This window comes from Bos javanicus, chromosome 9 (genome assembly GCF_032452875.1).
Source record: "Bos javanicus breed banteng chromosome 9, ARS-OSU_banteng_1.0, whole genome shotgun sequence".
Taxonomy (NCBI): domain Eukaryota; kingdom Metazoa; phylum Chordata; class Mammalia; order Artiodactyla; family Bovidae; genus Bos; species Bos javanicus.
This window is the reverse complement of record NC_083876.1, coordinates 87,227,909-87,241,696: the sequence shown is the minus strand read 5'-3', so window position 1 is coordinate 87,241,696 and position 13,788 is coordinate 87,227,909. Positions and strand designations below refer to the sequence as shown.

Below are 13,788 nucleotides of genomic sequence, written 5' to 3'. Positions count from 1 at the left end.
CTACTGCTGAGGGAAGTAGGCCCCTTCCCTACTGCACTCGGCCCTTGAAGGACCAGGAGGTTCCCTTCCCTATTGCTCTCTGGTCCCTTCTTACTACTGCTGAGGGGAGTAGCCCCCTTACATACTGTTCTTGGCAAAAGAAGGAGTGGCAGGTCCTCCCTTACGACTCTTTGGTCCCTTCTTACTGGGGCTAAAGGGAAGTAGGTAATTTCCCTACTGTTCTCTGGTCCTTTCTTACTCTTGCAAAAGGGAAGTAGGTCCCTTCCATACTCCTCTCGGCTCTTGAAGGACCAGCAGGTCCCTCCCTACTGCTCTCTGGTCCCTCCTTACTACTGCTGAGGGGAGTAGCCCCCTTACATATTGTTCTTGGCAAAAGAAGGAGTGGCAGGTCCTTCCTTATGACTCTCTGGTCTCTTCTTACTGGGGCTAAAGGGAAGTAGGTAATTTCCCTACTGTTCTCTGGTCCTTTCTTACTACTGCTGAAGGGAAGTAGGTCCCTTCCCTGCTGCTCTCTGGTCCCTGTTTACTCCTGCTGAAGGGAAGGAGATCCCTTCCCTGAGACTCTCTGGTCCCTTCTTACTACTGCTGAGGGAAGTAGGCCACTTCGCTACTTCACTCGGCCCTTGAAGGACCAGCAGGTTCCCTTCCCTATTGCTCTCTGGTCCCTTACTACTGCTGAGGGAAGTAGGCCACTTCTCTACTGTTCTCAGCCATGAAGGATCAGCAGGTCCCTTCTGAACTGCTCTCTGGTCCCTCCTTACTACTGCTGAGGGGAGTAGCCCCCTTACATACTGTTCTTGGCAAATGAAGGAGTGGCAGGTCCTTCCTTATGACTCTTTGGTCCCTTCTTACTGGGGCTAAAGGGAAGTAGGTAATTTCCCTACTGTTCTCTGGTCCTTTCTTACTACTGCTGAAGGGAAGTAGGCCCCTTCCCTACTGCACTCGGCCCTTGAAGGACCAGCAGGTGCCCTTCCCTATTGCTCTCTGGTCCCTTCTTACTACTGCTGAGGGAAGTAGGCCACTTCCCTACTGCACTCGGCCCTTGAAGGACCAGCAGGTTCCCTTCCCTATTGCTCTCTGGTCCTTCTTACTACTGCTGAGGAAGTAGGCCACTTCCCTACTTCACTCGGCCCTTGAAGGACCAGCAGGTTCCTCCTATTCTCTGGTCCTTCTAACTACTGCTGGGAAGTAGGCCCTTCCCTACTGCACTCGGCCCTTGAAGGACCAGAGGTTCCTTCCTATTGCTCTCTGGTCCTTCTTACTACTGCTGAGGGAGTAGCCCCTTACATACTGTTCTTGGCAAAGAAGGAGTGGCAGGTCCTCCTTACGACTCTTTGGTCCTTCTTACTGGGGCTAAAGGGAAGTAGGTAATTTCCCTACTGTTCTCTGGTCCTTTCTTACTCTTGCAAAGGGAAGTAGGTCCCTTCCATACTCCTCTCGGCTCTTGAAGGACCAGCAGGTCCCTGCCTACTGCTCTCTGGTCCCTCCTTACTACTGCTGAGGGGAGTAGCCCCCTTACATATTGTTCTTGGCAAAAGAAGGAGTGGCAGGTCCTTCCTTATGACTCTCTGGTCTCTTCTTACTGGGGCTAAAGGGAAGTAGGTAATTTCCCTACTGTTCTCTGGTCCTTTCTTACTACTGCTGAAGGGAAGTAGGTCCCTTCCCTGCTGCTCTCTGGTCCCTGTTTACTCCTGCTGAAGGGAAGGAGATCCCTTCCCTGAGACTCTCTGGTCCCTTCTTACTACTGCTGAAGGAAGTAGGCCCCTTCCCTACTGCACTCGGCCTTTGAAGGACCAGCAGGTTCCCTTCCCTATTGCTCTCTGGTCCCTTCTTACTACTGCTGAGGGAAGTAGGCCACTTCTCTACTGTTCTCAGCCATGAAGGATCAGCAGGTCCCTTCTGAACTTCTCTCTGGTCCCTCCTTACTACTGCTGAGGGGAGTAGCCCCCTTACATACTGTTCTTGGCAAAAGAAGGAGTGGCAGGTCCTTCCTTATGACTCTTTGGTCCCTTCTTACTGGGGCTAAAGGGAAGTAGGTAATTTCCCTACTGTTCTTTGGTCCTTTCTTACTACGGCTGAAGGGATGTAGGCCCCTTCCCTGCTGCTCTTGGCCCTTGAAGGACCAGCAGGTCCCTTCCCTATTGCTCTCTGGTCCCTTCTTACTACTGCAAAAGGGAAGTAGGTCCCTTCAATACTCCTCTCGGCTCTTGAAGGACCAGCAGGTCCCTCCCTACTGCTCTCTGGTCCCTTCTTACTACTGCTGAGGGAAGTAGGCCACTTCTCTACTGTTCTCAGCCATGAAGGATCAGCAGGTCCCTTCTGAACTTCTCTCTGGTCCCTCCTTACTACTGCTGAGGGGAGTAGCCCCCTTACATACTGTTCTTGGCAAAAGAAGGAGTGGCAGGTCCTTCCTTATGACTCTTTGGTCCCTTCTTACTGGGGCTAAAGGGAAGTACGTAATTTCCCTACTGTTCTCTGGTCCTTTCTTACTCCTGCTGAAGGGAAGTAGGCCCCTTCCCTGCTGCACTCGGCCCTTGAAGACCAGCAGGTCCCTTCTCTGCTGCTCTCTGGTCCCTCCTTACTACTGCTGAGGGAAGTAGGTCCCTTCCCTGAGACTCTCTGGTCCCCTCTTACTACTGGAGAAGGAAAGTAGGCCCCTTCCCTACTTCACTCGGCCCTTGAAGGACCAGCAGGTCCCTTCCCTATTGTTCTCTGGTCCCTTCTTACTACTGCAAAAGGGAAGTAGGTCCCTTCCATACTCCTCTCGGCTCTTGACGGACCAGCAGGTCCCTCCCTACTGCTCTCTGGTCCCTCCTTACTACTGCTGAGGGGACTAGCCCCCTTACGTACTGTTCTTGGCAAAAGAAGGAGTGGCAGGTCCTTCCTTATGACTCTCTGGTCTCTTCTTACTGGGGCTAAAGGGAAGTAGGTAATTTCCCTACTGTTCTCTGGTCCTTTCTTACTATTGCTGAAGGGAAGTAGGCCCCTTCCCTCCTGCTCTTGGCCCTTGAAGGACCAGCAGGTCCCTTCCCTATTGCTCTCTGGTCCCTCCTTACTCCTGCTGAGGGAAGTAGGCCACTTCCCTACTTCACTCAGCCCTTGAAGGACCAGCAGGTTCCCTTCCCCATTGCTCTCTGGTCCCTTCTTACTACTGCTGAGGGAAGCAGGCCACTTCCCTACTTCACTCGGCCCTTGAAGGACCAGCAGTTTCCCTTCCCTATTGCTCTCTGGTCCCTTCTTACTACTGCTGAGGGAAGTAGGCCACTTCTCTACTGTTCTCAGCCATGAAGGATCAGCAGGTCCCTTCTGAACTGCTCTCTGGTCCCTCCTTACTACTGCTGAGGGGAGTAGCCCCCTTACATACTGTTCTTGGCAAAAGAAGGAGTGGCAGGTCCTTCCTTATGACTCTTTGGTCCCTTCTTACTGGGGCTAAAGGGAAGTAGGTAATTTCCCTACTGTTCTCTGGTCCTTTCTTACTACTGCTGAAGGGAAGTAGGCCCCTTCCCTGCTGCTCTTGGCCCTTGAAGGACCAGCAGGTCCCTTCCCACTGCTCTCTGGTCCCTCCTTACTCCTGCTGAGGGAAGTAGGCCACTTCCCTACTTCACTCAGCCCTTGAAGGACCAGCAGGTTCCCTTCCGTATTGCTCTCTGGTCCCTTCTTACTACTGCTGAGGGAAGTAGGCCACTTCCCTACTTCACTCGGCCCTTGAAGGACCAGCAGGTTCCCTTCCCTATTGCTCTCTGGTCCCTTCTTACTACTCCTGAGGGAAGTAGGCCACTTCTCTACTGTTCTCAGCCATGAAGGATCAGCAGGTCCCTTCTGAACTGCTCTCTGGTCCCTCCTTACTACTGCTGAGGGGAGTAGCCCCCTTACATACTGTTCTTGGCAAAAGAGGGAGTGGCAGGTCCTCCCTTATGACTCTTTGGTCCCTTCTTACTGGGGCTAAAGGGAAGTAGGTAATTTCCCTACTGTTCTCTGGTCCTTTCTTACTCCTGCTTAAGGAAGTAGGCCCTTCCTGCTGCACTCGGCCCTTGAAGACCAGCAGGTCCCTTCTCTGCTGCTCTCTGGTCCTCCTTACTACTGCTAAGGGAAGTAGGTCCCTTCCTGAGACTCTCTGGTCCCTTCCTACTACTGCAGAAGGGAAGTAGGCCCTTCCTACACCTCTCGGCTCTTGAAGGACCAGCAGGTCCTCCCTACTGCTCTCTGGTCCTCCTTACTACTGCTGAGGGGAGTAGCCCCCTTACATACTGTTCTTGGCAAAAGAAGGAGTGGCAGGTCCTTCCTTATGACTCTCTGGTCTCTTCTTACTGGGGCTAAAGGGAAGTAGGTAATTTCCCTACTGTTCTCTGGTCCTTTCTTACTACTGCTGAAGGGAAGTAGGCCCCTTCCCTGCTGCTCTTGGCCCTTGAAGGACGAGCAGGTCCCTTCCCAGTGCTCTCTGGTCCCTCCTTACTCCAGCTGAGGGAAGTAGGTCCCTTCCCTGAGACTCTCTGGTCCCTTCTTACTACTGCTGAAGGGAAGTAGGCCCCTTCCCTACACCTCTCGGCCCTTGAAGGACCAGCAGGTTCCCTTCCTTATAGCTCTCTGTTTCCTTCTTACTACTGCTGAGGGAAGTAGGCCCCTTTCCTGCTGCTCTCGGCCCTTGAAAGACCAGCAGGTCCCTTCCCACTGCTCTCTGATCCCGTCTTACTACTTAGGGAAGTAGGTCCCTTCCCTACAGCTCTCTGGAACATTCTTACTACTGCTGAAGGGAAGTAGGTCCCTTCCCTACTGCTCTCTGGAACATTCTTACTACTGCTGAAGGGAAGTAGGTCCCTTCCCTACTGCTCTCTGGTCCCTTCTTACTCCTGCTGAAGGAATAGGTCCCTTCTCTACAGCTCTAGGCCCTTGAAGGACCAGCGCTCTTTATCATGGATCAGTTAACACCAGCAGGGTGGCCGGGGTAGGAGCTATTCACCTTTCAAGGGCTCAGGCCAGGTGGGCAGCATCAGGTGGCCTGGCTTCTCCTGGGTGGTAGAGGCAGGCACTCACAGCAGGATGGATGTGCAGGGTGGTCTCCCTGGGATGGGGATCCGGCAGGCCGCCGCCAGTACCGCTTGGGTCCGCTAGGCTGCCTGCCGCCCCAGCGCCCCTTGGCCCCAGAACTCCCAGGCACTGTATCAGTGTTTGGGCTTGAGCTGTCCTGTCCTGGCAAAGTAGATTCTGAAGTTACGACACTAAATGCACCTCAACTTGACAGTAACTTCAAAAAGCTTCACATCTTAGAGTTGAAACAAAGGAAAAGTTGCCATCCAGAAATCAAGGAAGGAAAACTTCAGCCTTGGACAAAACGACCAGCGGAGGAACCCATTTATGATCCTGTACATGCAGCTCCAGCCATGTCTACACGTGTGTTTTATATCAGCCTAGGGGTTTGCTGTCCAGGTATATTTCTTGTAGTACTAGTATTAGCTGTTTTGCATCTTCATAGTGTGAAAAGGATTGAACTGGGAGATAGCATCAGCACCAGCAGTAGTTCCCAAGGGCTGTCTCAGTCCCAGTTGTTCCCAGATGTCTCGGTATGTGAGAGGCAACACACCCAACAATACAACTCCCATCTCCAGTTATCTGACCTTGTGGCTAGAGGAGTACGACTTGAGAAGTGTCGCTCTTTTGGAGGCCAGAGCTTAGGTGAATGATACCAAAATATCTATCCAGGGAGAGGAACTCAAAAGATATACACAGAAGGTACCTTTTGGTGTAGTATCCATGGGGTTTATGTAGATGAAAAAGATCCAGATAAAGAGCAACAAGCATTTGTAAAAACAGTTAGAGTTTGAGCTTGTGAAATTCAGCTGATAGCGATGCTCCCTGAAAGCTGAGAGCTATGAGATCTTCATCACAGAAATCTTCCTATTAGCCACGTGTGAGCAGAAGAAGCGGAAAAGCCCATGGTGGACTGCCTTACATTAACTGGGGGTATCTTAAATTGTTTTTACGACAGTGCAAATATGTAGAGACCAATAGTCTGCAGGCAACTTCTCAACAAAACCTAGTTCACATGGCTGCTCAGATTGCCTGTGGAATGAGCTACCTGGTCAGAAGAGAAGTCTTCCACAAAGACCTGGCAGCTAGGATCACTGTCATTGATGACAACTTCAAGTTAAGAGCAAAGCCAATCCCTCTCCAAGTCTTGTTCCTCATGGACTCTCACTGTCTGGGGAACAACAAAAACACGGGATCGATGGATGGCTTTTGAAAGTCTGGTTTAAAATGAGTTCTCCATCCTTCCCTGGTGATCCAGTGGCTAAGACTCCACACTCCCAATGCAGGGGCGTGGGTTTGATCCCTGGTCGGGGAACTGGATCCTGCATGCCACAACTAAGAAGTCAGCATGCTGCTACTAAAAGAGCCCACGTGTTTATGACTCTGGCCAAATGCCCTAAGTGGACATCTACCCATTTGATGTGGCCCAGTACCTGAAAGAGGGTTACCAAATAGCCCAGATTATCAACTGTCCTGATGAAGTATTTGCTGTATTGGCTTGTGCTGGGCCTTCGATCCAGAGGAGAGGTGGAGTTCCAGCAGCTGGCCCGGTGTCTCACAGAGCTGCATGAAGCCCTGGGGGCCTGTGTCTGACTCTCCTCTCACAGTCCCCCAGCATCAGGAGGAAGGTGCCTGTCGAGGCCCACTTGGAGCCAGCTAGTCACATACATCACCCAGCATCACAGAAGCACGTTTGTCTTCCAGAACACGTGCCTTAGGAATGCTTTAGCATCTGAACTTTCGAAGACAGATTTAATGATGTGGAATACTTTCTCAATATCACTTTTATTAGCTTGAACTGAAAATGTTTGTGTAAATTTTTTACACATAGTTGCCTTTGAGGTCAGAGAAGGCAATGGCACCCCACTCCAGTACTCTTGCCTGGAAAATCCCATGGATATATATGTATATGATATATATACATGTACATGTATATACATACATACATACCCTGCATAGAAGTTAAATAAGCAGGGTGACAATATACAGCCTTGATGGACTCCTTTTCCTATTTGGAACCAGTCTGTTGTTCCATGTCCAGTTCTAACTGTTGCGTCCTAACCTGCATACAGGTTTCTCAAGAGGCAGGTCAAGTGGTCTGGTATTCCCATCTCTTTCAGAATTTTCCACAGTTGATTGTGATCCACACAGTCAAAGGCTTTGGCATAGTCAATAAAGCAGAAATAGATGTTTTTCTGAAACTCTCTTGCTTTTAGGATGATGCAGCGGATGTTGGCAATTTGATCTCTGGTTCCTCTGCCTTTTCTAAAACCAGCTTGAACATCTGGAAGTTCAAGGTTCAGTATTGCTGGAGCCTGGCGCAGGAGAGCGGCGGCTGCGCGGCGGCTGCGACGGCGCAGAAGGGCAGATCATGGGCTTGTGGTTTTCAGGGCGGCTCTGGGTCCCTTCCCCGGGCTCCAGGACTCCCACTTCCCAGGGCCGGGCTGAGCCCTGGCGGGCCTCAACAGCATTTCCTGTACGTTCTGGCCCCGTTTTCTCCCAAAGTCCCCGCATTACTGCTTCACCAAGGCACCCCTGTTCTCGCCCGGAGAGCCCGCAAGTAGCCCGGGGGAGCCACCGAGGTGTAAAGGACCCAGGGGAGGGGAAAGAGGAGAGGGCGGCGGCGCCACCCGGCAAGAAGTTTCGCGAACCCGCGCACACCCAACTTCCCCGCGCCGCGCCCCCGCCCCGCGCAGGTTCATCCCGGAACTCACCGCCGGGCGTCCCGCTGAACCAGACAATGAGAAGCAAGTCCAGGAAGCCAAGACGGGTCTCAGGGCCACCTATCTCTCCCTTTGCCATCTGGATCTCGATTTTGCAGGAGTGGAGGATGGCAGGTCAGAGGAGCGGATCCTTTCTGGGGCGCTGCCGGCGTTCCTCCGCCCGGGCGCTCCGCCCCAGGGCCAGGCCGGTGAAGTCATTAACCTGCAGTTTCCCCAGACTGCTAGCTCGCGACCAGGATGTTGCCACTTCCTCCTCTTCCCACTTATTTTAGCGTTTCGTGGTCTGATAGCCAGAATATTCCTAGTTAGATCATTTTGTCATTTTGGTCTTCCTAATTAATAGAAATTGATCAGAGGTCGTCAGGGAAGAATTTCTGGCAAGAAGGTCATGGAGGGGAGAGCTCAGGGCTTCCTGCTTCCCCATCTTGAGCTTGCCTTGGATGATCACTGACTTCTTCATTGTATTGAGTTTCCTTAGGGTTTTCCATACCATCTTATGAAAACTTGAAGAAACTTTTCAGCTAACCCAGTTATTGTTTCCGGTGCCAGTTCAGGTGGCAAACTTAATTGATAAACGTCGTCTGTGTCCTGACCGTTCCACTGACCTGCCCTTCTCTCACCCTCTCCCTCTCCTCCAGCTTCCTGAGTCCCATAGACACAACAGTATTGAAATTAAGCCAGTTCATCACTCTGCAAGTTTGCTTCTGTCCCATTTGTTTATTTTTTCCTTCAAAATTTCAGTGCCAATGCATTTTGAAGAGGATTCTGTGTAATTCTACAGGTTGTGTGCCCTCCTTTTTTTTTTTTTTTGTATAATTGTACAACTTTGGAAATTACATAAGTTATAATGATCCAGTATTATTTGTCATTCAAAAAAAAAAAACTAACTTTCTCTTCCTCCCAGCAACCATCTAAGGGGAATTGAAGTTCCTGACAGAAGGCCCGTTCAAGATAGCTTCTACTCTGATAGAAACAGAAAACAAAAAGATGAGGAAAAGCAATAAAGAAATGGGTCCTCATCAAACTTACATACTTTTGCACAGCAAAGGAAACCATAAAACAAAAAAGGCTAACTACAGACTGGGAGAAAAGACTTGCAAATGATGCAGCTGACAAGGGCTTAATTTCCAAAATATACGAAAAACTGTTACAACTCAGTAATAAAAACGGGGGACCCAATTAAAGAATGGACAGAAGATCTAAATAGACATTTCTCCAAAGAAGGCATACACATGGCCAATAGGCATGTGAAAAGATGCTCAATATCAGTATTTATTATTTTTAATTAATTAAAATTTTTATTTTCTATTGATTGGAGTATATAGTTGATTAAAAATGTGTGTTAGTTTCAGGTGTATAGCAAAGTGATTCAATTAAACATATACATGTATCTATTTTTTTTACAAATTCTTTTCCCATTTATGTTATAGAATATTGAGCAGAGTTCCCTATGCCACACAGTAAGTACTTGTTGGTGATCTATTTTAAGTATGGTAGTGTGCATATGTCAATCCTAAACTCCCAGTTTCTCTCTCTCCATCACCTATCACCTCTGGATATATGCCCAGGAGTGGGATTGCTGTATCATATGGTAGCTCTGAACCTGCCTGCAATGCAGGAGACCTGGGTTTAATCCCTGGGTCAGGTCCTGACCCAGACAGTAGGAGCCATTTGGCTTTTTAACAAGTAGGATAGGCGTGTTATAAGGAGAGTGAGTAGGGCACAAGAGACCCTGACGCAGCAGCTTAGAGATGTTGGGTTTTAATCCCTGTTGATGTATTTGGGAAATAGGATATTGAGGTTGATTGGGAAACTTTGTTGGATCTTTTAGACAAATATAAATGGGAGTATGGTGGGAGTATCCCAGACTATAGGGTTTACAGACGAGGAGGGTAATGGGGGAGGTGAAGAAATAGTAGGTTCGAGAAGGAGTAGCCAGGCCAGGTCAGGAGAAAGATTTGGAACAGTGAGGAAAGCCTAGAATTTGGAGAGTAGATCCCTTCCAAGGATTGGAGTGGGGCATTTTGGGAGTATGAGGAAAGAATGAGAGAAAGGGGTATTTTGAAGTGTGCAAGGCAGAGGCTTGGTAATCTGTGGTGTAGGCACTAAACCGTCAACCCCACGACAGAGATCTGAAAGACTAGTTTTTCTGGAATAAGCAGGTGTGGCAGAACAGGTGGCCCCTGTGTTGATAAGAAAAGAGATGGGCTTCCCTGCCACTGTGAGATACCCTGGACTCCGTAAAGGTGATGAGAGTTGGGGCCTGGGGCTCTGGGCACCTTCAGTCTTCAGCAGCCAGTCCGAGGAGCCTGGGCAGAGCTGGGTCTGAGGACTCCTGCTCGGGACTGGGAGGAGATGTCCAGATCCCTAGAGAGGATTAGGGCAGTCCACCTTCCAATGTCCCTTTATGCCACAATTAGAACATGGACCCGGAGGGGACCTGGGCTTTGGGCATGAGCGGGCCCAGTGCCCTTCTTTACTGCACTTGTAACAGGGCCTAGATGATTTCTTTTCTCTGTCAGAGGATTAAGGTTTGGAGCTGTGTAGAGCAGAGGTTCAGAGATGATATTTAGCCTAATCTCTTTGAGCGTTTACTAGTTTTGCCTGTTCTTCCCACTTATTGAAAAATTTTAAAGCCAAATTTAAAAGATCTCGTTGAGAGGTTTGAGGGCCTTCCTCTCTGCCTTTTTTTAGCTTTTTTTGCATGTCTGGGGACGATTGGGAATAAAATGGGTATTCAGGACAATAGTACCTTCTTCTGAAGTTGGATCTAATTTTGTATATTTTTGTGGGGACAGAATTCTAGCTAGGTTAACAGAACAATGCCTTCTGTTAACCTAGCTAGAATTTGTGCTGCATTTTCATCTGGTCTTTGAGTTATTTCTCTGAGTGTATCAAAGTTAACAGCCTTATGTCCTGCTTTTTGGAGGGCTGTAGTAAGGCAAGTCACCATGTGATTATGGGCTATTTACCCCAGATGCCCTGCCTGGTAGGCCCAGTCAGGGTTGTCCCTGGGAATGGCAGCTAGGTCTACAGGTTTAGTACCATCAGTTTGATGTATTTCATGGGCATGAGCCTGAGAAGCTTGACAGACTTGTTCTTCCTCTTCTAGGAGGAGGGTAGAAGACAGTCTAGTGTAAATATCATGCCAGGTCAAGTCATAAGACTGGGTGAAGTATTTAAATTATTTTAAATAAAAGTGTCCCTTGAGAGTCCCTTGGACAGCAAGGAGATCTAACCGGTCCATCCTAAAGGAAATCAATCCTGAACATTCATTGGAAGGACTGACACTGAAGCTGAAACTCCAATACTTTGGCCACCTGAAGAGAAGAACTGACTCATTGGAAAAGACCCTGATGCTGGGAAAGATTGAAGGCAGGAGGAGAAGGGGATGCCAGAGGATGAGATGGTTGGATAGCATCACCGACTCAATGGACATACATCTGAGTAAGCTCCGAGAGTTGGTGATGGACAGGGAAGCCCCGCATGCTACAGTCCATGGGGACTCAAAGAGTCAGATATGACTGAGCGACTAAACTGAACTGAAACAAGTGTCAGGGTCAGAGGAAAAAGAGCCAAGACGTTTCTTGATTTGAGATAAATTGGAGAGGGAGAATGAGATGTGTACCCGAACAATGCCTTCTGTACCAGCCACCTCTACTAAGGGAAGGAGGGGAGCAGGAGGGATTCAGGGTCCTGTTTCTTTAAGGCCCTTTGCAGCCAGGTGTGAGGAGGGGATTTAGGGAGGTCAGGATGGGGCTTGAGACTCTGGTAGCAGGGGTGGATCAAAGCCCCAGAGCCCCTTCCAAACAGGCCTGGAGGGAGGGTGAGAAGTGGTGGCAGCCTGCACCTGAGAGCAAGAGGAGAGGGGGAACCTAAGGTGGAGGTTGGGGAACCGGGTCTGCTACGGTGGGATTAGAGGCGATTGGAGGTGCACTGTGGTCAGAAGGGTCAAAAGAAGAGGCGGAAAAATCCGAACAGGGATCAGGAGATGTAGTATTGGGGGGAAGTGGCCTGGGATGGGCTAAAAGTATTTGAGAAGTAGAACAGGAAGTACAGAGAGAGGGCCAAGGGTGGAAAGCAAAGAAAGCCTGAACATAAGGGATCTCTGACCACTTGCCATTGCGGCGGCTGAAGTTATAGAGGTCCCATAAAGTACTGGAATGGAGAATTCCATTTTCTGGCCATTGGAACCTAATATCCAGTTGAGACTGTGGCCAGAGAGTGTTAGAGTGATAAGGGAGCCGTGTTGGCCTTATCTCTCCTGGAAAACCCAAGGTTTTTAGGTTTTGGAGAAGGCAGCCTAAAGGGGTAGATTTTGTAGGTTGGGACTGAGAATTTCCCATTATAGACGAATATGGAGGGAGGGCAAACTAGGGCGAGAGAAAAACGAGGAGAAAGGTCTCAGAGAAAAGGCGTACCCACTCTCATGGGCTTCTCAGACAGCCTGACAGCAGCAGGATCTACCTTGAAATCAGTTCAGTTCAGTCACTCAGTCGTATCCGACTCTTTGTGACCCCATGGACTGCAGCACGCCAGGCTTCCCTGTCCATCACCAACTCCCAGAGTTTATTCAAACTCATGTCCATCGAATCCGTGATGCCATCCAACCACCTCCTCCTCTGTAATCCCCTTCTCCTCCTGCCTTTAATCTTTCCCAGCATCAGGATATTTTCAAATAAGTCAGTTCTTCACATCAGATGGCCAAATGATTGGAGTTTCAGCTTCAGCATCAGTTCTTCCAATGAATATACAGGATTGATTTCCTTTAGGATGGACCAGTTAGAGCTCCTTGCTGTCCAAGGGACTCTCAAGAGTCTTCTCCAACACCACACGACGGTTCAAAAGCACCAATTCTTCGGTGCTCAGCTATTTTATTTTTTTGAAGTGGGCATCCCCTATTTCAAAGTGAGACCAGAGCCCAAGGGCTGAGGGGATCCTTTGCCTAGCTCTAGGGCTTCAAAAACCAGACCAGAGAAAGAGGATCCCAGAGAGCAGGAATTCACTCACCCCTGCAGCTGATGAAATTAGAGCCTGCGTGTGGATGTCAATCCAGGAAGGCAAGTGGAGAGTCCCATCCTGGGGACTCCCTTCGGTTTCTTAGCAAGGTCCAAGGGAGGGAACTACCAGAGGTGGGCTCAGGAGAGGAGCCCACCTGGCCGCAGTGGGTCTTCCCTCCCATGTGTCAGTACCAGAAACGTAAGGCAAGCGCGATGAAAAAGAGAGTGAGCCAGGCATTCAAGCAGAGAAAGATTTATTATAGGAAGAAAGAAAGAAAGTGACTGGCTATAGAGAGAAACCAGTGCTCTCTTTTTACAGCCAACCCTTCTTATACCCTGTCGATGGGAAATTGTGCCCTGGAGGAAGGGGGCCTCAGTTTATCTTTAGCCTGCAGCTGGGGTCTTATGGTCACTTAGTCGAAGGGGTCTCACAGTCGGGTGGTCATGTAGTCTTGAGAAACTGGCACCAGCAGGGAAAACAGGATATCGCCTTAAGGAAGGTACAGTCTGCCCCCAGGGCAATGTGGCCACTGTGACTTCATCCCTTGTTGGTCAGGGCACCACAGTGGGCCATATTTTAACAATATGCTATGAGCCCCTTGAGAACTGTAGCATGTGCAATGTTCTTCTAAGTTGGATCCCATCACAAAGGCCTATACATACATGTTCACACTTATTATGGGGGGCCTCCCTTTTTGACCTCCAAGAAGCCTTCCTGCACATGTGCACACAGGGAAGTCTTCCTTAACCTCAGGAGTGGGCACCTTATCTCTGCTTCAGCAGAGCTCGACTTTTGCCACTAACTTTGTCCTTGGAGTGAGAACAAAGCTTGAATTTTATCCCACCTGACAAATACCAGGTGTCCAGCCCAGAGGCCCACTGTTGCCTACCTCACCAGAACCCGGGTCGGTGCCACTTCTAGGAACCCACCCCTAACAGCAGCACAGGACCTGGAAAGGCAGGAGGGGCTGCAGCTTCAGGCCTGGCCTCCCACCCCTGTGGCCTTAGGTGAAGCTGAGGCTCCTGCCACTGCCTTGTCT

The 13,788-nt window shown here is 49.6% G+C and overlaps 1 protein-coding gene across 2 annotated transcripts in view; it reads right to left on the bottom strand.

Annotated features, from left to right (window-relative positions):
- Positions 1 to 13,788, bottom strand: part of LOC133254155 (UL16-binding protein 3-like) — a 48,593-nt gene that overhangs the window by 14,888 nt on the left and 19,917 nt on the right. The window contains exon 1 of one of the 2 annotated variants that reach the window (XM_061428280.1): positions 7,740 to 9,019. The exons of the other annotated variant lie outside the window; for it this stretch is intronic. Within the exon in view, the coding sequence (XP_061284264.1) occupies positions 7,740 to 7,827 (88 nt within the window). The 5' untranslated portion in view covers positions 7,828 to 9,019. Of the gene's footprint in view, positions 1 to 7,739; positions 9,020 to 13,788 lie in introns of those variants that run through there. 2 annotated transcript variants of the gene reach the window in all.